This window comes from Candoia aspera, chromosome 2, assembly GCF_035149785.1.
Source record: "Candoia aspera isolate rCanAsp1 chromosome 2, rCanAsp1.hap2, whole genome shotgun sequence".
Classification (NCBI taxonomy): domain Eukaryota; kingdom Metazoa; phylum Chordata; class Lepidosauria; order Squamata; family Boidae; genus Candoia; species Candoia aspera.
The window spans coordinates 144,150,825-144,177,925 of record NC_086154.1 but is presented as its reverse complement, the minus strand read 5'-3'; the positions used below and the strand labels follow the sequence as shown (position 1 = coordinate 144,177,925).

The 27,101-nt window shown below is 40.4% G+C and overlaps 1 protein-coding gene across 2 annotated transcripts in view; it reads right to left on the bottom strand.

The window, feature by feature from the left end:
- The window catches only part of COL5A3 (collagen type V alpha 3 chain), a 125,740-nt gene that overhangs the window by 62,350 nt on the left and 36,289 nt on the right, over positions 1–27,101 (bottom strand). For both annotated transcript variants that reach the window (XM_063293983.1, XM_063293985.1), the window contains exons 6-19: positions 24,977–25,114; positions 19,619–19,750; positions 16,054–16,239; positions 13,606–13,656; positions 12,656–12,697; positions 10,800–10,862; positions 10,496–10,570; positions 9,805–9,888; positions 8,086–8,142; positions 7,352–7,405; positions 5,579–5,632; positions 5,420–5,473; positions 3,663–3,716; positions 3,062–3,115 (exon numbers count right to left, since the gene is read on the bottom strand). In XM_063293983.1, the coding sequence (XP_063150053.1) occupies positions 3,062–3,115; positions 3,663–3,716; positions 5,420–5,473; positions 5,579–5,632; positions 7,352–7,405; positions 8,086–8,142; positions 9,805–9,888; positions 10,496–10,570; positions 10,800–10,862; positions 12,656–12,697; positions 13,606–13,656; positions 16,054–16,239; positions 19,619–19,750; positions 24,977–25,114 (1,098 nt within the window). The remainder of the gene's footprint in view (positions 1–3,061; positions 3,116–3,662; positions 3,717–5,419; positions 5,474–5,578; positions 5,633–7,351; positions 7,406–8,085; positions 8,143–9,804; positions 9,889–10,495; positions 10,571–10,799; positions 10,863–12,655; positions 12,698–13,605; positions 13,657–16,053; positions 16,240–19,618; positions 19,751–24,976; positions 25,115–27,101) is intronic.

The following is a 27,101-nucleotide window of genomic DNA, read 5'->3' as shown; positions in this document are numbered from 1 at the left end:
GTCCGGTTCTTCATTCCACAATTCAGACATATCGCTAATACTTTCATTTTACTTTTTAATTCCTTATAAAATTGAGTTATTAGTTTCCATTCAAGTTCTGCATCTCTTAAGGATCCTAAAATTGCAGGTACTTCAGAGGCTGAATCTGTGCCATACTCTTTCATTAATACATTTTTCAATTGTATATATTCCAAGTAAATGTTACAGATGAGTCATATACAACATGCTATCTCTCAAAGTCTTTAAAAACATTAGAAATCACCTGATTTAGTGCTGACCCCTTGTTTGGCCCAAGCATTTCAATAAAACATCTTTCCCTTTATTTTCAAATGTGGGTTATTCCATAGAATCAATTTATCATGTGATTTGGGATCAAAACTTAATTGTTTACCTATTAATGACCAAATGTGCCTGACAGCTTTCAAAGCTAGAAACCAATATCCCTGTTTAGTACACCTAGACCCTAAAACTTGCCAAGATTTCAGAAGTGTTATACGCTTGCTCTCCAAATAGGCCCAAAGAGAAGAATAATCATAAAAACCCTCATTCTAAAAAAATTAAGATGTTAAAATAAAAGTCCAATGATATAGTTGGAAATCTGGGAATCTGAAGCTGCCATTATCATAAGGAAACCTCAATTTAGCCAAGGATATTCAAGAGGCTTTAGCTTTCCATAAAAAATGTTCTTATTAACATCTGCATAAAATATCTAATAATAATTAACACTGGAGTCCCTCTTAAAATATACATTAATCTCAATATAATATTCATTTTGAGGCATTAATCCTGCCCCCAAGACTTAATGCAATGGTCTTAACCATCAACTGAAACTGCATTTATATATTTAGATATATTTGGTTCAAGACACTAGGATATATTTCAAAAAAGATATAAACCTAAGTATTTTATGGAGTTGGTACAAATTGTAAAACCAAATTTCTTACAATAATCTTTAGACATAATAGTGGATCCCAAAGGCAGCAAATTAGGTATGTTCCAATTAATAGTGTAGCCAGAGTACAAAAATATTGTGGATGACTTCCGTAAACATTGGTAATGACACTGCATAATTATCAAGAATAGTCATAATAACATCAGCATACAAAAACAATTTATATTCATTGTCAAGTGCCACCACGCCCTTAATATCTTGAGACTGTCCAGTAAAAGAAGAGCTTAAGTATAAAACATTGTTTGTTTTCAACATTTCTTTCATCGTAGACTACTTGTCCCAAGGATCTGTCTGCTCAGGATCACCTGTCTACTATCCAAAAATCAGGAAGAGTGTGGTAGCACCTTTTCAGAGTGATGAATTTTATGAAAGGTACAAGCTTTCATAAGAACAGTTCATTTCATCTGATGCATCAAGTGGCTAAATTGATGTAGGATTTAAATGATGATGAAGTGGAAAAGGAGGGAGGGAGGGAAGGATGGAGGGAGGGAGGGAGGGAGGGAAGAAGGAAGACATGATGATTATGCAAATATAGGTTAGATAGGAGACAGGTTACAAGTATCATTTCAATTAACAACTGTAATTGGTTTAAAATCATTGGGTTTGTTGAGATCTTTGGTGATAGCCTGAGCCTTTTTGATGTATGTGAATTCAGTAATCTCTCACTCAATTGTGCTGGCAGTTTTTTTCCAAGGTGGCTACTTTGAGATCTGTAATGGAGTGTCCTGGACTATTATTTTGTTATTTTCACTCCTTTTAAATCCCCATGTGCTGCAAGTGATTCTGGATATTATTCTGAGGTACCTATACAATTGATGCTGGGCACTAACCAGGCCATAACTTACTCCTATGAAGAGAAAGCATGATTTACAGAACACACCTCATTTATTTGCACACTGTAAGAAAAAAATCAGCAAAGTACCTTCCTAGAAGGTTGCCTCCCATGCCCAACACTGTAGAATCCCTGATAAGCTTCCAAAGAAATGCTGTTTCCTAGATCACCTTTTGAGATATGAGTTAAAATAAAGGGCCTGTCCTTACAATAAATACATTGCCTGTTCTAATTAACCTATAACATGAGAGGAAATATTATTTTAAACCTTTACTGGATTGTAAGAGAGTGTCACTTAAAGTTAGGCCATTGAAGTGACATACAAGTATTCAGAATAATTAAATAAACAGTGTCCTAAATGTTTTGCAACATTTAAATACCTTTTCTTTTTTTCTCTTATCATTTCAGTAATATGATATGTTTGTTGGAGCCAATTCAATTAAATATATAGCATCTTTTAAAGACAATCTTCCCCATCCAATGCCTCGGAGATGGACTTCGTCCCCAGTCAATCTGCCATGGAATTATAATGACACATGATTTGGAGGCCTCCTCAAGATGATGTTCTGGACTACAAAACCCACAATCTCCTAAAGGCTCATAGCCCTTGATGGTTGAAATGAAAGGATGCTGTAAGACAGGGCAGGTAAAATTTTTTGCTGAGGTACATAACTTTTTTTTTCAGTCTTAGAGGATCATAAGAGCTGTGATGGTGATGGAGTGACATTACAATGAGGACAGGGCCCATTTTTGGCCCATTTTTGTAGTTCTAATTTAAAAAACAAAACAAAATAGCCAGGGATTGCATTTCTGTTTGGTACCTTATTACTGGCTCCTCAGAGCTGCTGGGTAGGGGAAAATGAAATTGTGATGTTGCTGGTTTGAATGAGCCTGAAAAGTTGGCCTCGTTTTGGTTTTCAGTGGCATGGCAGTAATAACAGAAAAACGGTGTGCTATTTTACTATTGAAACTTTTAAATTATTAAAAAATCAAAATACATTTTACTGTTAACTCTTTTGTTTTAATTATTTTACCATACTTTAAAACAGAGAACTGTTAAGCTTTGATACTGAAAATGCTCAACATGGAGAACATGTATATTTATTTTAATATCTTTGAAATACAGCCATTGTAAATCATATGCTGTAAATTGTTGCTGAATTTTACTGGCTTGAGTTTAGAATGGAGCAGAGGGTAGTGTGTGTAATCCACTGTTCTACAAGGCAATAATACCCCCCATCTCTAAAAGTTCACCCCTACTTTCAGTCAATGCTTACCTTAGCACCATCTGCACCAGGAGGCCCAGGTAGGCCTGGCTTTCCTATATCTCCCTGCAAAGCAATACAGTGGGGAGTGAATGTTGGTGGTAGCTGAGGTAGATGATACTAATATTACAGATATTGTAATGGTATGTGGGAATGACCTTGGGAGACTGGGCAAAGAGACACTGCCAAGGGAATGGTCAGATAAGAGACAGCATAGCCTGCAGCTGGATAATGGGTGGGCCAAGAGGCTCAGAAGAGACCCTCCCTAGTTTCAGGAAGTAAAGAAGACAGGGGGAGAATTGTACTTTCAGACTTGCAAGATTCTGTTACTGCAGCTTTGCAGTAAAGTAGAATTAGCTCATCTGGACATGTTTCCTGTTTGGTCTACCTAGTAAGGCTGACATCAATCTTACAAATCTGAAAGTACAATTCTCCCAATATCTACTTTACAGCCTAAGAAACTAGGGTGGGTTCCTTCTGAGCCTCTTGCCCACCCACTATCCAGTTGCAGGCTATACTGTCTCTTATCTGACCATTCCCTTGGCAGTGTCTCTTTGCCCAGTCTCCCAAGGTCTTTCCCATATACCATTTACAGATACTGGGGTAGACTTACCCTGTTTCCGTTTTCTCCAGGAAGCCCTGGGAGACCATCAAAGCCCCTGTCACCCTAGAAATAAGATGAAAAGCAGATGAGCACTGACAAAAAGAGACCAGTTTTGCAGCCAGGAGATCTCTGCCTGTATTCACACACACAAACCCATACATACGTACATACATACATACTCTTTTCCATGCCTAGGGGAGGAGGCTGTCTTGCCGATCAATTTGCCATATTTTGAAAGGCAACAGTGGTGCTTCTGAATTTAGAAGGAAGCCAAACGTGATAAAGAGGTTTAAATTTGTTAGATCCTAAGGCAGAGGCAAGGATTTGCTATTTTTCTGAATATGTGTGTCTTGGAAACTAGCAGCTGAGACAAATAACACTCAGGAATTCTGTGGTTTGACTTTCAATTCAGATGAACTAACTCAGCTTCAACCCCATCTCCCTTTTTGCAATATGCAGGAAATTAAATGAAATATTGACTTACTTTATGTCAGCAGGGAGACCCATTTTATATCAGTAGTGGACTACCTGTGACTCTATAGATATTGTTGGACTACAACTCCCATCAACCCCATTCTGTTGGGTCAATCATTAAGGATGCACAGAGTTGTAGGATGTATGAAATACCACAGAGTTCCTCTCCCTGTGTTGTAAAGATTACAACAAATCTTTTTTTTTTTTTAATAAGGTCTGATGGGAGAAGGGAAGGATGGATCCCTGCATTTCTTTCCTTTTGAGCAGTGAAAATGGCAAGCATTATGGGTATCAAAGGGACAAAGGTTTGAAGTCATCTTATTCCACATACTAGAGTTCTTGGTATAAATTTGGGGTGTGTGTGTCTGGCAATCTGCCTGTGGGGGATACATGCTGCATTCAAAAATAGAACTATGCAGTTAAGCTCATGTGTAGTTTGGCCTCAAGACTTCCATATGAAATTACATTTTCACTGTTACTAAAAAGACTTCTATTTTCCAAAAGCTTTTGATTCTTTTATCCCAGTACTCAATAACTGCTGAGAAGAAGCTGTGCACACAAAGCCCCCAAATGTTGGATCCCCTCCATTCATTCCTTTATCATCATTTTTTAAGGCTACACAGGAGAAGTCAATGACTTAATGATAAATCACATATCTAATATGCAAAAGGCTCCAGCTTCAGCCTCTTGCATCTTGAGACCAAAATCCTGGACAGCTGCTGACAAATCTCAGACTAGGTTGGCAAATTGCACAGTTTTCTATATACTTACATTTGAAGGCTTTGGCAGTCAAGAAGATGTGTTGCCAATGAGCTAGTTCAAACATTCTTCATGTTCAGAGAGGAATTATATCTCTGAATTCCAGATGTTAGGAATCAACAATAGGGAATGGTTGCTGCTTTCCTACCCTGTGTGTGCACCTGTGGAATTATCTGGCTGGCCAAGTGCTAGAAACTTCATGGCCTAGATGGGCCTGCTTCTGATTCAGTGGGTCTCCTCTTAATTTCCTGCCCAGCTTCCTCTGAGTTCTGAATGGGTTCCAAGACCACAATCACAAAATACAGGGGAAAAAGTTGGATTTTCACGTGGCATGCATACCTATTGGATGAAAATTTCTTCTGAATGTGCCAAATTCAACATAAAAGTGGAAACAACATTTGACTCAACTCTATTTGCACCCTACTACTGTGTTGCTGTTTCAGGAAAGACCAAACCACCATGGAAGTGGGAATCTCAGAGCTCTCTCCCCCTCCTTCGTGTGAATTCCACCCTACAATTAAGGTTTAGAAAACCTTGGGTCCTGTTTCTCCTGGAAGTCCTCTGGCACCATCAGCTCCTGAACGACCCTTTAAAAAAATGAAAAGGAGAAAAAGAATAAGAAAAGGGGGCAGGGGAAGCATTCCTACAGATTAACACCCAGGTGTGTGTGTGTGAGATGTGGTAAATCTTACCCGCTTGCCAATTTTCCCTGGGGGTCCAACTGGTCCCTGTATCCCAGGGGAACCCTGTAATGACGGTTGAAATAAATGAGACCAACAGTTGTTCTACATGTTACTTTTTTTTTTTCATATGAAAATTCACCTCTGTTGGGAAAATGCTGTGCCTTGACTTAACCCTCACATGGAAGTGAGGTTATATGGCCATCAGTGGCAATATGTATTTTACATTCACATCAATAGAAAAGACTTCTTACAGATACCCTAGTCTACAGTACCGATGACAATGAAGTTATATGTTAAGATAAACAAACAATGACTAGTCCAGAATACAACATCTGAATTGCCAACTTATATCAGCAATTACATTACATTTATATACAACTTATAATAAAATTATTCCAAAAAAAGAGAAGATTTTAAAGCCTATTCCCATAAACACACACTCATCTCTTCAGAATCGTAAGAAAAGACTTCTTGTGTGTATCCTGGCCTTCAAGGGAGATTCAAGAAGGCAGAGGTCTTTTTCGTTGTGAATTCTGCTTTTTGAAGCATCTTCCTGAGAAAGACTCAGCTAATTAATTCCCTTCCTGCTGTTAGATCAGAAGCAGAGAACTTGGGGACCCTCTAGACATCGTTCTCTCCATCAGTTCTCAATTCCCATTCATAAGATATGGCCAAGGATTATGGATCCTGAAAGCTGTTTGGGAGAGCTATGGATTCCTCATCCTGGGACAGAAGATGGTCAAAGATCCAGAATTATGTTTAATCTCATTTCACTTCTTTCTACATTCTGAATACATTTTATGACACACTTCTTCGAAAACATTTGTGGGGAGGATGGGACTGAAATAGGGTATAAACATAAATAATGAATAAATCACAAATACTTTTCTATCAGGCATGGGTAGGATGAGGGTATCATAGATAAAATAGTAGGAAAATCTTGCAAAAAGACCTACATTTCTTCCATACTTTATTCCCTATGAGTGTCTTTTCATTCCATGAATGGTAATTGCTTATGATGAGGGGAGGGAGAGAGAGAAAAAAGAAACTGATGGAAAAAAAGAGTTCATCTACTTACATTGCTACCAATGCCAGAATTCTGTCTGCTAAGGATAGCCTAAAAACCTTCTCATTTGAGCATGCCAGGAGAAAAGAGCATATTTGAAATGGCTACAGTGAACCTTCCAAATCTGGGAGAATGGGTGAGTTATTCTGAGTTTTGCAAAGCTGCCTATTCAGATTCAGATTCAAACTTCATGCAGTTCAATAAGGAGAGTGTAATACAGTAAGACAAAGTAAATCAGGCTAGAGAAATTCAAATGTGAAAGACACATACACTGAACAAAACTAAAATGGGCAGGAGATAAAGAAGTGAAAGAATAAGGAGGGAGAGCCAGCCTGGTGTAGTGGTTTAAGCACCAGGCTAGAAGCCGGGAGACCGTGAGTTCTAGTTTCATCTTAGGCACGAAGCCAGATGGGTGACCCTGGGCCAGTCATTTTCTCTCAGCCCTAGGAAGGAGACAAGGGCAAGCCATTGGCAAAATCTTGCCAAGAAAACTGCAGGGACTAGTCCAGGCAGTCACCAGCAGTCAAGACTGACTTGAAGGCACACACACAAAAAAGGATAACAAAGCCTGGCTTGAAAAGAGAGTGGACGTCACCCTGGCATTTTTATACTTCATACTTTGCCAACGTTGTGTCCTCTAGTAGTTTTAGACTTTCACTCCCAGAATTCCCTACCAGCATACCACATGCCCCTCCTGTTCATCTTCAGCAACCAACCTGGGGTCCATCATCACCTGTGTCCCCCTTTTGTCCTGATTTTCCTGGTAGACCCTGCAGAAACAATGTTATAAATAAGTTAATTCCTTTCAGAATCTTCCAAAGATGAACAATCAAACCACAATGAATAGATCCAGGATTTGATGGGGGGGTGGGGGGAACTATTCTATCTGTTAATTCTAAAAAATACCAGCAAAGTAATACATATGAGGGAAAGTGCAGGCATTCTTCTCCTGAAAATCACTAGATTCTCCTCTGGCAGAAGTGATACGTGTTATGCCATAGTTCGCGCACTCTGCTCCTAGTCATCAATGGAGAAGTATGGAGAGTTGTGATTTCACAGCATAAGGTAAATTTGGGGAAATGGTCTGGGGCAGAAAATGGGAGCTAAAGATGTGATCACCTGTGTCACTGGCACCTCTACATTTGCCTAAGCAAATTAATTTTCTATACGTGAACTGCTATTATCAGATACCAGAAGTAATGCAGTAAAGAGAGGAATCAGTTAAAGACATTATGCCCCACTATAGTTTTCGCCCCCCACTTTGCACTCCCTGTGTGTGGGGGAAAAGTCCCATACCTAAGGGCAGTATAGAAATGTGCAAAATTTAGCAATTCATGAGTGGAATGTTCCAGAAAACTCAATAATTTCTCCTTCCAGACCGTACAAATTCTTCTCTGGGCCATGCCATTTTGGGAAGTTCTTGCATGATCCAAGAATGATGATTACTCACTAGTGGTCCTGGCCTTCCTGTAAGTCCCATTGGGCCAGGGGGGCCTTTCATGGAAAGCTGAGAAGAGAAAGAAAATGATGAGTTGCAATAAAATCAAAAGGAACTGGGGAGAAGTTCATTGAGTAATTGTAAGCAAGGAGGGGCAAGAAGATGCTGGCTTGAAGTAGGGGTGAAAGAAGGGAGAGAAAGCAATGTTTGTGTTGAAATGGTTTCATTCATCTTCATTCTTCTGATTGTACCACTACATGTGGAGAAGTGGACAGGCTGGGCTCTGGAATAGTCTTGGTTTTGGCTGAATAGCTATTTCATCTTTAGGCCATCATTGGCCTAAGAAATGAAACAGAAACAACACAAATCAATCTGATTCAAGAAAAGGCATGCTATTCATCTTATTTTAGGGCACGACTACATCATTAACCTAAATTAATTATGTAAAAGATCATCTGTTCTTCAAATGAACTCTCAACCCAGATGCAAATTTAACTTAGGACCATTTTTAAAAAAATCCTAAGTCAACAATACCCAAATCAGTTTGCCATTGGGCTGGGTGAACATTTTGTTTCTCTTCTATATCCTATGATGACTCATCTGCTTATGTCTGATTTACTACACTATTCCTTGAAACAGAATGTGACTTTTCTATATGGGAAATCTTTAGCCTTAGAATGGGTTTGCATGGCACAGGTAACACAGCTGCTACATTCTGGAGTAAACATTCACGACCATGAGTGGCAACTGACAACATGGATGCCCTGATCAAATGGGGAAAAGCCATTACCACTATAAACTTGGCTGGGATGTTAACATTTCCTGTAGTTTTATATCTTCCAAAGGAAAAAAAATCTGTCCCTATTTCACATATGCACACATACAAATATGATTTCAAAAGTGTATGAGAAGTAATCAGAAAACAGGAGTTCCTAGAGAGGCTCATTTTTGTGGGGCTGCTCTAGCCTCTTGTCTTTATATTAGTTGCAAGAAGGGATGGCTAACCCTCTATGATTCCTTTCTTCCAAGTTTGCTTGACATGGATAATCAGATTAACCTAAACCCAAAGAAACACAGAATCATTTGAGATCAAACCTTTGCTGATCCCACAGTTGACTAACTGTTTGTTTATTTATTTGGTGCCTTCAAGTCAGTTTTTGACTCCTGGCAACAGCCTGGACTAGTCCCTGCAGTTTTCTTGGCAAGGTTTTTCAGAAGTGGTTTGCCCTTGCCTTCTTCCTAGGGCTGAGGGAGAATGACTGGCCCAAGGTCCACCAGCTGGCTTCGTGCCTAACATGGGACTTGAACTCACAGGCTCCAGGTTTCTAACCTGGTGCTTTAACCACTACTCCAAACTGGCTCTCCCTTTTTTTGCAGTATACTTTTGTTTATACAGTATACTGATTCTGTCTATGACCTGCTGAAACAAACAGCCTCACTGAGGGGATCAGGACGCTGTGACTTAATAGACAGTCTATAAATGGATTAATAGAGTGATTTGGGTAATTTGATTAGCTGATATTCTGTGATGAGCCATATGATTTAGAAATCACTTGAAAACCCGCAGTATTATTATTTTGATTCATTCATTATTCTTCACATTTTGAAGGCTGTCTATAGGGAGGGTTGAATGCTGCGGCAAAACAAGTTAACTACTTAAAGAAATAAAGTTTTAAAACAAAGCAGCTTAGCGTATGCACATATATTCATACATCCGCCCACAATGTTTACCTTGGCTTGCTGTAAAATAGCCTGGGCTTGGGCCTCCTGGAATGACACCGAAGGGCCTTTAGCTAAGTCACCACGAAACTGGAACTGGAAATGGATCAGTAAGGCAAATTCATGGAAGGGAACAACAGAATAGTGAAGCTATGGCTACATAAACCATTATGCCATCACTATGACACGCCTACCAAAAAAGCAAATCTTCATTTTTAGCATTCTTAAGTGAAAGTATCATGCACATTTTAGTAGCGGAAATATTGCTTTGATGCTTGTTTGGTGCCAGGTGGGTAGGACGTAGGTTCAACTACAGAAAACCCAAAATGTTCTGGTTCTGAAGATCATAAACTTTCCTATTCTTAACAGAAGGACAGACTGTATATTTGAACTGAGCTTATCAGTCTCCAAACTCTGTGAAACTATCTGTTCCGTATCACAAACCTTCCCTCCTGAATACTCACAATATCCTCCTGGGTAAGAGTCTTGTTTTATAATCCATGTCAACACTTTTTTTCACCTAGAATATTTTAAAAATAATGCCCCTGGAAGCTAGAAGAGGGCTCTCTTTTTACATCAAATATCCACAAAAACTGCAAATAGCACCCCTCTAGAATCTGTTTCTCAAAGGGACTGGTTGATGTTGTTTCCTGCAAGTATATCTCTTATTCTCAATTCTGACTCAACTCCCTATATCACCTACTGGCAACATGAGCATTGTCCCAGGAGGTCCACGTAGCCCATCAGCTCCTGGAAGGCCTGGGAGTCCTGGTGGTCCCTGTGCAAAAGTGAGTAAGATACTCCTGTCAATAATTCCTGAGAAACGTTGGGCTAAAAGAAAGCAACATCAAGCTGGGACTTGTCAAAGAGGTATGCTGAAGACGGCACATGCCGGCAATTCTTATCCTCTCTTCCCCACACCCACCATTTTCAGAGAAGGTGAAAAGTCCCCATGGGGGAGATGGAGGAAACTATCATTCCTTTGAACAGCACAGTGATTTCCTTACCTGCTCACCAGGATCTCCGGGAAATCCTGGTGGCCCTGCTGGTCCCATTGGACCCATCTCTCCCTGGGAAGTGATACAGCAGAAAATTAAGATCAATGAAGAAAATTCCACACACAATTCCTCTTTTAAAACAGAAATACTATGACACCAGTAATACCCTACATTGCATCAAATGTGTCTACAGCAACAATACTATGCCTGATTGTACTAAAAATCAGACTGCAGAAAATGACGTTTCAAAATTATGTATACCTTCCTTTTCCTCCCTATGAGTAACAGGAACAGACTGAATAATGCAACTAAATACAAACACCAGTCCCTTAGTTTGCTTCTGCAGATGCACTTGGATTATACCATTTGCAAAACTCTTGTACTTCTGGACTAACATTTCAAATACATAGGGCATGTTTTATAAGTAGTCTACAAATAGGCAACAGAAGCTGACATGACTGTATTGAAAAAAGAACTTCTCAGCTCTAGCTCCTCAAATCCAAGGCTGATTTTTTTCCTCCATCTGACCAAACAGGTACTCCTGTTTGCTTACTTCCTTATAATGAGTTTGAATGGGAGAACAGTTGGTCTTTTCATTCTGTAGAAGCCGAGAATTTGTTATAGGAAGGCAATATTGGGGAAATAAGTATTTAAGAGATCAATGATCAGAATATAGATTGTGACCTGGATGATTTTTGATAGACTGATGAAGGTCTCAGACTCCCAGCTACTCATAACTTTTTTCTCCTAAGTGAGGCTTCTGAAATGAACCTCCAAATGTGCTCAGAGATACCCTGTTCTTTAATTTTTATACTTCTTTTGCAACTGACTCTGGTTGTTATATTTCTGTTTTGAAGAAGACCTTGAAAACAACAGAGCACATGTCATGATTTAACTGTGAGCTCCTAAGCTCTCAAGAACATCTGAAGATCATCAGGATTTCCAAAGTTGACATAGTCCATTCAGAAGCTATGCAAAGGATATCTCTGATCTAGGTATCAGAACAGAATTGACAGTACAGGCATGTCTGGAAAAACCCAAACGGAGAGAATACCACCGTTATTTTCATGCCAAAATATGGGGGTCACGGGAGAAGCCAGAGAGACATTCAAATTCCCACTCTGGGAGTTTTTAGGCCAGTCACTGATCATGTACAAATAGCATACTTCAGTGGGTCATGTTAGTGGGAGTAATCATGCTGTATGAAGTTTAAATTTATATTTTGGCCCACAAACAGCCTGATTGTGTTTGGGATTAAACCACTTATCCCATGCCCTGCAAGCTGGTTTCCTGTATGTTAAATATCTTTTCAAACATCTATGACCAAGATAAAATCCTACAAAAGGCCTATGGCAATCAACCCTCTCAAGGCATTCCTGTCTTTTTGCATCTCCCATCTTAGGAAACTTGGGGGGAAGGCAAAAAAGGGAGCAGTTACTCATGGAGATAGGCCTATCCCCTAACCCTTTTTGTAATGGCACCAACCTGGATTGTGCTATTGCAAATCCTCCCTCCCTGCTCAGAAAGAGGGGAAAAAAAGCCAGGCACACAGGAAGGAGGTTGTCATGAGTAAGGATGGCGAGCAGGGGGCTCTCACCCAGACTGTCAAGCGCATGCGTAGCACTGAGGAACTGTTCAGCCATTCAAAGAGACACAGATCGGGACCGCCTTAACCTTTGGGGTTTATATGGCTGGGTTTTCCCACGCTTTCTCAGTTTGTTAGGATTCTTGTTAAGTACTACTAATAAATATTAGAGACCAAGTCCTCGCCTCAGTGTGTTTCCTGGTAATCAGGACAGAGGTGACCTAAACAACTTCGTAGTATCTGGGGAAACTGATGACATCATACTTATTATGTCTCTTACCTGTGGACCTGGGTATCCAGCTGGCCCTTCAAAAAGCATACCCTGCAACAGAAAGAAAAGAGAAAGATTTACATACCCTGAACCGGGCTAAGAAGGGAAAGGGTGACTATATGGCCTATGAATATTCCCTAAGTTATATGATGTGAATATAGTTACCTTTAAGCCAGTGTTTCTCAACCTTGGCAACTTTAAGATGTGTGGACTTCAACTGCCAGAATTGTGGGAGTTGAAGTCCACACCTCTTAAAGTTGCCAAGGTTGAGAAACACTGCTTTAAGCACTGAAATAAGTCCATGCACCTGTAAGAAAGGATAAGAGAAGTGCTAATGATTCTTTAGCGCCTGAGGTATAACCACTTGCATGCTTATGGTTGAGTGCCCTGCACAAGCAACAAGCTTGTAGACACCACTGTTGAATGTATAAAAAAATAGGTAGCTAATTGTTGCATAATTACACCACCTGTACCTATGTCATATTATGGTGATATGCGCCAGTGATTCTGAATAGAAAATGATGCACAATTAAGCTAACTATGCTCAGGAGAGAAAACTATATTGTGACCTATACTTTACGGAGGGAAAACCCAGCATATCATTGCCAAAAATAAAACAGACACAACATTCAACTAAGATTCAGAAATCACTCTTTGAACACCATAAAGGAGCAGGTTTCCCATACTCATATACTGTAAGCATTTGTTTTTATATTTTTCAGCAAGATTTTTGTCCTCATCCAGGACCCAATTGCTAGTTTCAAGCTCAAATTCCAGGGCATATTGCTGGTATCATCTCTCAACTGTTTGGAAACCACTAGAGTTGTGGGTATTTATTCTGCCAAGAATCAAAATGAGATTGACCACAAATCCCAAGCTACCATTTGGTGGTGAAATTCAGTCTCCAACCAGGCTGATGGATCCTGGCAAAGCCATAACAGAAAACATATCCTACTCACAGGTTCGATGACGGCCGGCTCCCCTTTCTGTCCCTTCAGATTTGGCTGCTGCTACAGACACAAAGAAAACAATTGTCATGATGGCCAGTGGTTATCATAAAGTGAGAATCTGCATTGCCCTAGAGTAGAGGAGACTGAACAAAAGCAATTCAAGATGACTGTTTCTTCAGTCTGATTTACTGCTATCTGCTATTCAGACAGAAACAAGTTGCCATACCTAAAACAAAGGTGGATTTGATTCTGGACTATGTGGGTTGCTGGAAAGAAGTGTGGGATTTTTCTGAGTTTGCTGAACATGGGAACTGGCACTTAGGGCTAGTAGTTGCTTAGATAGGGAGCAATCTCCAGTGATTTCTCCTATAAAGTGAGCTATCCCACTTTTCCCCAGGCTTAATGCATGATGAGTGAAATAGGAGCAAATGAATCACTTAACATCTCCAGACACTGGCAGCAAGCTTGAGAACCGAGTTTCCATGAATTGGTCCCTGGATGCCAAAAGCATAGGGCAAGAAAGCAAAGGCAACATAGAGTCAAGTCGAACAAAGGGATAAAATCAATTAAAATCCCATCACCGTAGTCCTGAGCACCTATGAATTAAGTCTTACATTTTTTATTACCACCAACGGCCCTGAGCAGAAGGATCCGAGAAGAAAGGATTTTTTAAAACAATATTTATTGTGTTTTAATTTACAATGGTTTACAGTGTTTGATCTGAACTAGGTGGCAGCACTGAGGCAATTTTGGCTGATCTCAAGAAGCTAAGCCAGGCTGGACATGATTAATACCAATAGGAAATATTAGGGCTATTGACTAGACTGGAAAGTCCCCAAAAAATCCCCCAAAAAGGCAGCGGCAAGCCCGTTTTCTTCCTGCATATCCATGTGGGTGCTGAAAGTTGAGTCTGACTTGAAGAAAATGTTTGCTGTTGCTCAAAACCAATTTGTTAGCCCAGAAGGTGGAACTGAAATCCTTGCCATGAGAAATAATGCACCGTGGGAATCTGTGATGCACAGCCAGTTCAGCACTGCACTGGACTGAGTCAGAAGGCTCAGAAGATGGCAAGTCCACCCTGATTGGCTGGTTTAAATGCCAAGGTTCCACCCCAGCCTGGTGGCAATTGGCCATTGGGAAAAGAGTGGGTGAGGTGCAGGGACAGGGACAGCCAAGTCATTCATAAATAGATGCTTATGACTAATGTCATAGGAGTCTCAGTGCTCCTAAGTCCCAAATAAAAATAGGGCACTCTTGGCAAATACCTAGATGAAGATAAATATATCCCTTTGAGAAGGAGCAGAGTCTATTTTTTAGGATTTCTTCTCTTTAAACACCGAAAATTCTCTTTTTAAAATCATCTGCAGTGAGCTCTGTGGGAGATAGTTTGGCGTGTTTGGGGCATCTTGCACATGAGAGACATCTGAAAATATGTTTTGGGCACCAAACGCACCTCCTTCTCATCTCCACATATAACCTTTAAATTTATATTTGTGACTTTTTTTAATATAAAGTAAGGTCGTGATTGTGTATATGGAATTAACAAACCCAGCCTGATGCACAGTGGAAGCATGACTGAAAGTGGATTCAGCTTCTTTGATGGGCTCACAATGCTGATGACAAAAATCAGGCACCTGGGAGCAGCTTTCCAGACTATCACATTTTATTCAAAAGCATCAGCTCTCATGAGCTGCAGCTCCCTTCCTCAGACGCATAGACAGGTTAGACTGATGTAGGATTTAAACTGGAGTGAGGTGGAGGGAAGGGAGGGCAAGACAGCATGGTTATGCCAATGCAGGTTACATGAGAGGCAGATTACGAAACACTCTGTAGCTCTGTTGGTGAGCTACCACCCTTTGCTATTCCATCTTCTGATGGATTTCAAATGAGTCTGGGCCTTGACCCTCAACAATCAGTGCAACTGGGGGTCAGGGCCTAACAATGTAGCAACAGAAAGAGTTTATGGGGGAGTGCAAATCAGGAGCAATTTATGTGCAGGAATGCTAGCATAATTGATAAGACTCTCTTTGCTCTGGCAAAGGGAAGAGCGTTAAGCTGGCTCTCAGACTTTACTATTATTTTCAAGATATTCATACAAACAGTATTTCTAATACAAGACAGAAAACTGCCCTTCCCTTCCCTTCCCTTCCCTTCCCTTCCCTTTCCTTTCCTCTCTTATTCCAACAGCTTAAACCGTTTAAATGTTTGCAAGATTATCTTTTAATTAGAATTGAAATAGTTGCATTCCAACTGGTTAAAACTCAGTATGTTTTTGAACTTATACAAGCAAAAACACGCACTGAGTAAAATGGAGCTTGATTCCAAGTAAGCATGCACAGGATTGCATGCTAATGCAGATCCATATCAGAGGAATGCATCCCAGAATGAAATGGGATTATTTTCTGCAGTGCTCAGATTGTTAACCATTGCTTAGAGAGATGTTTGTAAAGTTGCCACCTTGGGAAATTGGAGGGTGGCTTCAAGGCGCTCAGCTGGATCATACTGCTCTGCCTCATTGGCCCCTCGTTGGGCATAGTAGTCTTCATAGACTTTATTGTCAAGTCTCTCATCAAATGCTCTGTAAGTGCCATTGGCATTCAGGTCTGTGTTCTCGTTGATCAAATACTCCTCTCCAAGAAGGTCCTATTGGGATTAGGAAAGGAGACATGAAATACAGCAGAGACTCTCATGATGTATTCAGTGATAATTACTTTGCACACTCACATTGGACTCTTCCTAAATGTGATTCTCTCCCCCCACCCCCCACAGTTACACTCTATTTCCCTTGAAAAGAAAAGAAACTTTGTTCATCGAATCCTGTTTGGCCAGCAGATATGCATATTCTAGAATCTGGGTACATGATTTGGTATGGGATACAGCCTCAAGTATGCATATTCCCCTCCTGAACACAGTATTTTGTTTGATCTACAGACTTTTGGGTGTTTATTTGTATGCATATTTGCCTGACTGTGATTGGATCTAACAAATTATGGAAATGGTCGTATGTAGCTTCTTATTAAATTAGATGGGATAGGGAACATGCACCCAAGATTCAGTCCAGTGGAAGTTTTTCCCTCTAGAATACACATGACAGGGCTGGGTATTAAACAATTGGAGTACAACTGAAGAAGTTATGGATTTGCATGATAATAATGTTAAATGATAAGGGAAATACAATTTGTAGTTTACTCCCATATTAATTTATAAGCGATGGCAACAAAATTCAGACTTTGGGGATCTACTTTGTTTTTATTTCATTTATCTTTGTTTTCCTTTGTTTACCAGAACCTCAAGGTCCACCAAATGAAGCAACAATATATACACTTAGAATTAAAGTAGTTTAATTGATTAATTAATTAATTAAATTAATTAAAGCCGCTCAAGATTTTCTTTGTATTCCAGAAATGAATCCAAGTCCAACCCAAAAATCTACTCTTTGTTACTCCCTTCCCAATTTCATCATTTCAGCAGTATATTTTAGGGTAAGCCATTTTGTTTTATCTATTTTTTCAAATTATATCCCCTCTACCCACTCTTACTATGCTCAAACTGATCAAGGGACAATCAATGTCATAGCTAAAAACTTAATCCAATTTAAAAAGCCTAGCAAGATCTCTCCCAAACAAACCAAGATTGGAGATAAGTCTCAAGGAGCAAATTCCATAATTCTGAAGAAGTGTGGATAAATAATCGGAAGTTCAACATCTTTACTGCAAATCATCTAAAGATCTACCAGTAGATCCCAAACTACTATCTTCCCACTCCTGTTCTATCCTAAACTAGGTTTACACTTCCAATGCATATAGATTAAATTACGGTTTTACTTCTTTGTTTTTGCCACACACTGAGAAGGAAAATGAATTACTGTTCTTGCGTTGGACAAGGGAGAATAGAGCTGCTGCCTTTGAAAGGGAAAGGCAGCTCAGTGACTTCTGTCCCAGACAGTAATAGTTACACTGTACTCTAGAAATGGTCATTTCTTACAATTATCCCATGGGAAATTACTGCAACATACAGCTGGATTTTCCCAGCAGTAATTTAACCACCAAATTGCTACTAGTTATGTGCAACCCCTATGGAGATAAGAGTATGTCCAGTTACTCTTTCAACAGTGAGATCCTGAAAGCACATTCCATCCAGCACTTTCAACAATTCAATACGGCTTTTTATAAACTCTCTTTTGAGGATCTTAAAGAAAAGGTTAGACACTGGATCTATATGACAGGGGTGGAGAACCTGAGGCTGATGTCACTGAACTATAATTGAGTCATGATGTGGGAATTCCAGGTACAATCTTTGCTCAGCATACAGCTTGGGGTGGCTCGAGACAGACAGCTTCCATCACCATGATTTTAACAAAAACAGTTGTGACGTTAGGCAAAAACACGTGGCATAGCTTCTCTGGGACTACAGCACTTACAGGGTGGGCATAACTAAACACACCCAAGTGCCAAAATATCACCACTTATAAAATACATGAATGTAGGGGTTGCAACAGGATCAGTTATAACAGTTTAAGGACTACTTTCTGATCATGGATAATCTTCTTGAAGTTGCAATACAGTGGTAGGTAAGGTCAAAGCCATAAACATGCTCCATTTACACACAAAAGAAGATGCTCCTCTATTCTGCACAGCCAGCAAAACTAAAACTAGGAAGATTTTGGGTGTCCCAGAAGGACCTGCAACCTCAACTGCTGTCATGAGCACTGATGGTGAGCAGGAGGGGGCCCCTATCCAGGGGGGAAAATGCATGCGTAGTACTGAGGAGTTAAGCAGCCATTCAAAGAGACACAGATCAGACCCGCCTTAACTCTTGGGATTTATCTGTCTGGGTTTTTCCCACGCTTCTTCAGTTTGTTAGGATTTTCTGTCTAATGTAGCAGTAATAAACACTAGAGACCTATTCCTTGTCTCAGTGTGGTTCCTGACTGTTAGGACAACTGCCTTCTCTGTACATTGTGCTGGCTCCATCCCCCACCCCAACCGCCACTGTCACTCCTCCCATTCTCCCTTCCTGACAATGCCTCCCCATTAAAGTCAGCCATTGGGCCCCATGAGTGCCCTGAAGAGCCACATTAGTGAGGTTTCTGGATGGGTGCATCTCTCTGGTATGCAGATTGCCAGAAACCTTACTCTGAACATTCCTCAGAGCAAGATATCAGGGACAGCAACTACTCTGAAGAACTTTGCAGCTGCCCAGTGCCTTTCTCCGAACAGCATTCAAAGCAAGTACTAAAGAAGCCCTTGAGAGTGGCTGCCTACCCGTCTTGATGCCTCATTTGCGGACTCTGAAAAGGAAGGTACTAGAGAAGGAGCCACTTTGCAAATACTAAACTCCTAGCCTAATAACTTATTGTGGAAAAACTGCCAGAGCAAGCAAAACATTGAACAACTGGCCGCTCTAGACAGCAGCTTGGGAGGACAATGGGTAGGGACCTGGCCCCAATCCAAATACTTCCCTGATAGCTATCTGAGTAGACCACCTCACTGTACCTAAAGGTAGGACTGGCAATAGAAATTCTTTAAACATGTTATTCTGGATTCTGCATTTTGAAGTGATAAAGTCCTAGGAAAGAGGGACCATGTGCTTGGACTGAAGGCATCTTGCAGCCTTAAAGTCTCTATAGGATTCATGAATTTTGACATAGACCATAGATGAATTAACTGAGGCCCCAGAGCTTCATGTAGACCTCAAAGCATTGAGTGTATCTTCTAGAGACCTTCAAAATTTGATGCCAAATTATACTTTCAGTGAAACAGGTGAAATAAATTATTAAATGCATGAATGGGGAGTAAATTAAATCAAATTAACTTTAGCTGTTTCTGTGCCCATTCACTATATTTTGGAGTGGGGCCTCTGCTGGCTCAAAAATCAAAAGACAGCTTTCAGTACAGAAAAAGTACCGCATCTAGACTTTTCCATCTTTATCTCTATCCCAACAAATGCATTTCACCCCCTTCCTACGTTCTTTAGACTCTGAGAATGAAAGAACACCCCTGGTGCCTGGAAGCCATCTTACCTCATAACGATCTGTAAGGTTAAAGCTAACTGTCATGGTGGTAGAGGTGAGGACGCCAAGCCCTGCATCAGGATTCTCTTCCCAGAACTCAGTTGCTGCCTTTGTCGGACTAGCATCAGTTGGAGTCTCATTCTTGAGGGTGACAGGGAGACATAAGATGTTAAAGAAATCTGTGTAACTTATTTGGTGACATACATTTAGCAGCGTGCACATAGATTTGTACAAATTCTTCAGGGGTTAGAAATATGCCAGCAGCCAAAAGCCAACTAAAGTGGTCATGACATAAGAGAAAATTCAGGCTAAGAATCTAGTATCTTGAAGTTAGAGCAGAAACAGCCTTTCATACCTCTGTGTCTAGAAGATGTTTTTGGAATTTATTATACAAGGTTAAGCTTTCAGTGTAAAATCTCCTGGCATCGTATCTACCAGGTTCCCTGAGGGCCTAAACACTGAAATACATTTGGCAGCACCTACTAGTTAAACAATGATTGCTAGCAGATCTAGGGGAGGAGTTTGGTAAGAAAGGGCAAAAGCTCTAGTGGATCAGAGGCTATGCCATATGGGGAAAGAGGCAGAAATGCAGCTGAGCTTTCAAGCATATTAAGTATGGTCTCTCACTCTGGGACTTACGAAACTCAGAACACCTGGTATGAAAATTCACATTTGGTGCCAATTCATGTATCTGGAAATCTGAAAAGAGACTACAAAATCTACATGAGGAATAGAGTTTCTTCTGCCAATTCACCCAACCCTCCAACCATATCTAAGTAAACTGTGTGGGTTATTGGACATCTATGTGCTGGGAATATCTTCTTCTAGGACTGATGTGCCTGAAGTCCAGTGAATTTTGGTCTACACTACACTGTCATTTTCTGATTTCTATGTGAGCTCATAGCCATTCATGTAAAATCTACATCCAATTTATGTATCCTATGCATTATGTTCACAAGCAAACATCCAGCAGATCCTGAGACAAGACATAACAGCACCCTGGTAAAAGTATTATTTTCCTTTCTCTTATGACCTCTACACATAGGTAAATTTCCCCTGAATTGGGCCTTGGAAGAAAAAAGGATTGATGAATATATGTAACTGCATAAGGAACATCACTCAATTCTAAGAAAGAAATAAAGATTGTCCATTACCACTGCTGAAACTCAGGGAGATCATATAATACTGGGGTTACTCTGATGATTCCAGTAGGCTGCAGGAGCAGGATGCAAAGACAACCGATCCTAAGTAGTCATATATCATGGTAAACTTTTGCAAATGCTTTTGAATGCACCAAGTCCTTCAGTTTAATCTCAAGTGTATCCCAAAGTGGGATCTGAATCTGGATGAACTTGCCAAGGCTTGGAAGCTTTGTGGAAGAAGGCAGGGCCTAGTTAATATTTGGATCAAGTATTAACTTGGATGCAGGAAGAATGCAATGACAAACCACTTTCAAACTACTGCCAACTTTACCTAAAGATGCCCTTTGGTAGAGTTCAAATCCTAATGATTGCATGGAAGCAATCATATGGGTATTTTGGGCAATGATTTGTTGTGTGTATGTGTGTGCGCATACATGGACACAGCCATGCATATACACCCCAAAGTAACTCTTCTAACTCTGTCTTCTTCCATCTACCTTACTACTGACTTAAGCTGCTCCTGAAGTAGTTTCTTTATAGACTCCTAGAACTGCATAGCAGCCACTCCCTAAACATCATTCAAAAATCTCCATGGACAACTTTTGAAGGAGTTTCTTTTGAAAAGGCAAATCAATCTGGCTAGGGTTCTAGAATGTGAGCATTGCATAGGTATCTCAGGATGCAGTAGGGCATGATTGCAAAAATGGACTGATTATGCCAAAATCTACCCAAAGGATTAACTTTGTGGGCTGCAATTTCACTCACATACAAAAGGAATCTGTATAAAAGGGGTCCCATGACTGTCTACTTGATGAAATACACAGCAAACCTGAACTGTATTGCTAGACAAGCGTTTGCAGAGTTAGATGAAATGAAGTGTGCCTACGTTAGGAGAGAGAAAAAATATATATAAGTGGGTAGCGACTTCTTCCTGAGAAAAGATTAGAAACGGAAAAGAGAAATGCTCTGTTGTTGCCAGTGCTGAATAGCCCAACAGCTGTAATTCTGATTCTAGAGAAAGGAACTCTGCCAGCTGCTCCATTTGGCAGAGAAAGGGTTTCCCCTGGCCAAGGCAAGAATGATTCACTGGCAGGATGAGGTCAGCATCCCCCGTTCTGTATTTCACACACTTGGGGATCCTTCCCTGACATAAAAAGATAATTAGTGGAAGACAAGGGGAAAACAAAATGCAAATTTATTGCTTTGACCGTAAGCTAAAACAATCTGAATAATCACAAAGGAAATTCCATCAAAACTCTATTTATGTTCAGATTCCAATATAAAATTATTAAAATGCAATATATAAAGCCTAGTTATGCCAACAAAATTAAACAACAGTGGCATAGTATTCAACTGCCATAAACCTATAATTTATAATCAACTTAGATATGGTTATATTATATTATATTATAATTTATAATCAACTTAGATATATAACCAAGAATAATGGTTGAGTCTGTACCTGTCATGAGTACTGATGGCGAGCTGGAAGGGGCCTCTATCCAGGGGGGAAAATACATGCGTAGTACTGAGGAGTTAAGCAGCCATTCAAAGAGACACAGATCAGACCCTCCTTGACTTTTGGGGTTTATCTGTCTGGGTTTTTCCCACGCTTCTTCAGTTTGTTAGGATTTTCTGTCTTATGTAGCAGCAATAAACACTAGAGACCTATTCCTCGTCTCAGCGTGATTCCTGACTGTTAGGACAGTACCTGTTATTATGGCTGTGAGCTATTTGGTATCATCTTTAACATCCTTCTCCACTGTGTAGATGATGCCAGCAGGAAGTTAGGAGACTCTCCTAACAACCTTTAGACCTTTATTAAAAAGCAGACGGTCAATCCTCTGCAGGTTTAACCAGCATGCTTGTGATTGAGTAAAGTCTGGAACATACTTATCCTTGATATTTTAGGATAAGGGCAGTAAAATAGTGGGGGAGATATTCTATGCTGCCTGAACTGCCAGGACAGAGGCCTAGCTCATATGGAGTTTTTGCTATCCTCCTTTTCAAAGCCACCAAAGTAGAGAAAACAGGGACAGGAACATGGAAAAAAACAGAATAAAATGGGTAAAGAGAGATATGAAATCTATTATCACTAGGAAAGCATTTTCTTCCAGAAAATTTAGGCAGTTTGCAATTCAAAAAATCATTTGAAAGAATTATGAGTAGGAAAGGTATGTAGAAAATACATACATTAGAAGAGTACATTTGTATACACATAATTTTTGTGCATGTTACTGTTTCTCTCAATCCTATGTTGGCTATGCAGTACCTAGAATATTTTCACTACATTTTGGAAGGAGATTGAAAAATGGTGTGTGTTCAGAGGAGAGCAGCCAAAATGATTAGGGACCAGGAAGGAAAAAATTATGAAGAGCATCTGAATATATTTGGCCTGGACAACAGAAGACTGCAGGGAGACATGATAGCTGGCTTCATGTCTCTGAAGGGCTGTCACACAGAAGATGGAGAGGAACTATTTAGAATTGTTGCAGAAAGCAGGAATAAATAACAGTGGATTTAAATTATTTTATCTGGACAGATTTCCTAAGATAAGAGCTGTTCAACAAAGGGACAACCTGCCTCAGAAGATGGTAGACTCTCCTTTAATGGAAGCATTTAAATAGAGACTGCACGGACATCTGTCAGGTATTGGACATCTGTCAGGGATCTGCAGTAGCAGATTCCTGCACAGCAAAGAGGGTTCAACTAAATGATCTCCAAGATCCCTTCTAACCCTTACATTCTACTATGTTATGTTTCCACTTGGCCTGTTAGCTCCTCTGAACAATCAGCGTACCTATATTCTGTACTTCTTCGGTGTGCTAAACCACTGCTATTTTTTTACCTACAGATAACAAAATACAAAACCTGAGAGGGTGATGGGAGTGCTTCCATGATGTTGAGGCATATATTTAAAATATCCTTTGTTTAAAAGTCATTTAATAGTCCAGATTAATAGCTGTTTTCTCAGATTTGTTCTTTGAAGACAACAAGCCCTGCCTATGGTAGCTAAGGAACCCTGTGGTATTTTAATCATAAGCCATTCCGAGAAGGTGGACTGTATACAGGTAGTCCTTGTTTAGTGACAGTTCACAGTGATGACAGTGATGAAAAAGTAACTTTGTGACCAATCCTCACATTTACAAGCTTCGCAGGTCTGTAAAACAAAGGAAAGCTTCAGATCATAAGCACAATTGCAGTTTCACGTAGTGACCACTTTGCTTAATGACTGAGTTGCCTGTCCCAATTGTGGTAACTAAATGATGACTACCTGTATACCATTCTGATAGTTTTTCTATCCTGCAACTGCTCAGCACCAGGATCTAGACAGCTCCTAAAGCTAATGCATTGTTTATAATCACCTAAAGTGCAAAGGTCCATGAGTTCAATTCCCAGTAGAGGGTTTGAACCCCATAGAATAACATATGGCTACTTGCATCTGAAGATTCCCAACGATGATGAAACCAGTAACACAGTGTCTCCTGTTGGTCACTGTAAATGATCCGTATCCATATAACTGGATATTCAATCAATGGAAGATGCTCTGCCATTGGTTTCAGAAGTAACGATTCACAATAATATGGCTCAATGAAAGTTTGCATCCTGCATAACTTTGAATTTTAAAAAATCTTTTAAATTTCACTTTTGAAAAACCTGTACTGCCAGAGGCTGATGCCTTCACACCAGGAAGGAGCCAGCTACAGTCTATCCAGATATTTCCCTAAGATATACCATCAATTCCAGCAGCCCATCCACACAGAAATCTCATCCCTCTTTGCCCCAGCTTTCTGAACTGATCATGGGCACTCTTGGCTTTGACTGATCGTCAGAAGGAGATGTGAGCATGGATCGGCCTGGCACTTGATGGAGGAGAACACGTCTTCAGGCATGAAAACTTACCTGTGTCTGGGACTTTGCAGTCAGTCAGGGCTAAGGGAACTGGAAGCACAGAGGTGAGCCCAGCATTCCTGGAGTCCTTCAACTCCTCAGTCAGAGGCTATTGCATATGACACCATCAGCCCCCAAGCAAGGCAGTCAATGGGCACCCATAAGGGCAGAAAGGTCAAGTGCTCTGCAAGCAGTTCTGCCTGAAGAACCATGGATGATAAAGCAAGAGGAAGCTGCAAATTAGGTGGGTTAGGCGTGTTAGGGGGCCATGGGTTAGGCTGGCAGGGACCCGAAGTTATGAGATCAGCAGAGAGCAGTTAGTTGCACTCTCTACCTCGCCTGGGGCTGGAGTGAGCAAGGACTTCTCGAGGGACTCTTTGTTCCTCTTCTTCTTGCCTCTACCTTTCTTCCTGCCCTTGCCCTTTCCTTTGCCTCTGCCCTTGCCTTTCTTGCCCTTCCTCTGAGGAACATTCTGCACAAAGGGTGGGGGGGTAGGACAGAAGAATGGGAGGAAAAGGGGAAGGGGAGGGGAAAGAGAGAGAGACAGAGAGAAAGAGAGAAAACAGGCACTTGAGAAAGAAAAAACACCTCCCCATTTCCTTAGAACACCAGGAGTCACTATTCAAACATCCAGGCCCAGCCACCAGGAACCCATTCCTAAGAGACAGATTTGAACGTGGCACCAACCCCTCGGGGAACACAGAGGAAAGACCCATCACCCAACAGATCTACTTGGGGGTCAGTATGCCTTTCTGGAGAAGACTGATTTGGGCTGGTAAGAATGCATATATTTCTTTTTACCCATATACACACAATTTGCCCTAATTCCATCCTTTTCAGGGCCCTGGGGAATAATCCTTCTTTTTCTTTCATCTGTCTGTTGATCATCTAAGAGACCTAATGGATCAATTCCAACCAACCCCAGGGAGAAGTAATCCAAACTACTTATTGACCTTATTTTTAGGAGATAAATCCAAGGGCAGATCATTTTATGGATCTAAAAAAGGTGCAAAGATTTCCACAAATGGTGGAATGACTACTGTTATTCCAACACAGGATCCAACTAAAGCAACACAGGGTGGTGTTTCAGCATTCCCACCATCCACCAGATTACTACTATTTACAGTGAAAAAGTTCCAAAGACAGCGATGTCTGCAACACTAAAATGATGGTAAACATGTGATGACATCATCATGTAGATGCTGTGATTATGTACTTGCCTCCTAACCTCCAATCTTGTATGTAGCATGTGCATGATGATGTCATCATCCACATTTCATTATCTCTCCCCAAGCAGGTGCCCACATTCAGACATCTGCTTTTTCCAAACAAGACATTAATATTAACTGATCCCTGAATGTACAAAACTCTGCTTCTTCATTTAGCTGACATGGCTAATCATCTTGACATATCTCATCCCATCTACTTGGGTATTCTCTTCATTTCCAAGAGTCATTTTAAGAAATTTAGGCAGCATGAATCCATTAGCCCTTTTAGCAAAATTTACACTTGCTCAAGCAGAGGGCTTAAAGCCCTTGGTATTATCATTGCTAATCTCACAAGGACATGCCAGTTTATACATTTTTTGATCCCAACTCTACTCATATTATTTCTATCACCAGAACACCTTCAAAATCAAAGATTCATGTGCTGGGAACTTTCTTTACCATGAGTGCTAAGACGTATACTATACGAGGAATGCATCTGAGGATGCCACATTCAACAGGCCCAAATGTCTCAGAGGCAGGGACAAGATCTAACAAATAGACAAGCTTTCATCTTTCCAATATGCCACACTTCCCCAAGGATGTTGGAAAACACATGTTTAAAATAGCCATAAGAGGACCGGAACACAGTGAGACATGAGATCACCCAACCATATAGCCAGATGAGGGATATACTCTCTCCCACTGCTCTTCCTTGTATCATGTATACAGCAGAGGTGGTGGTGGTGGTGGTGGCAAAAACTGTGTTTCCTCTGAAAAGGTCCTTTAGATTGCAACCAATTTTCTCTGTCTTGCCTAACTGAATGGAGAGCAGGAACTGCAACTGGCAAAACCCTAAGTGATGGGAGAAGATAGATTTCCATAAAAGTGAGAGGCCAACAGTTTGTAGAGATGGGGTTACATTCCTCTATAAGGATTTTCCCAGGTAGCTTAATGCCCCTGAAATTCTCTCATTCCCAATAGCTACCTTCTTGATTTTAATAAATCAGCAATTTTAGGTGTCAGATTCAGCCCCATTCACCCTAACAAGATTAAGTGAATCTTTAAACTAATCAGGGGGAGTTTGGGGGCACCTTTTCCAATTAAAAACTATCAAAAAGCATAAACTGTCATGTGCTGCAGCTCACTTCATCAGAAGCATCTGATGGAATGAGCTGCAGTTCACAAAAACGTATGCCTTTTAATACAATTTTTAGTTGGAAAAGGTGCTACCAGACTCCTTCTGGTAGCTTA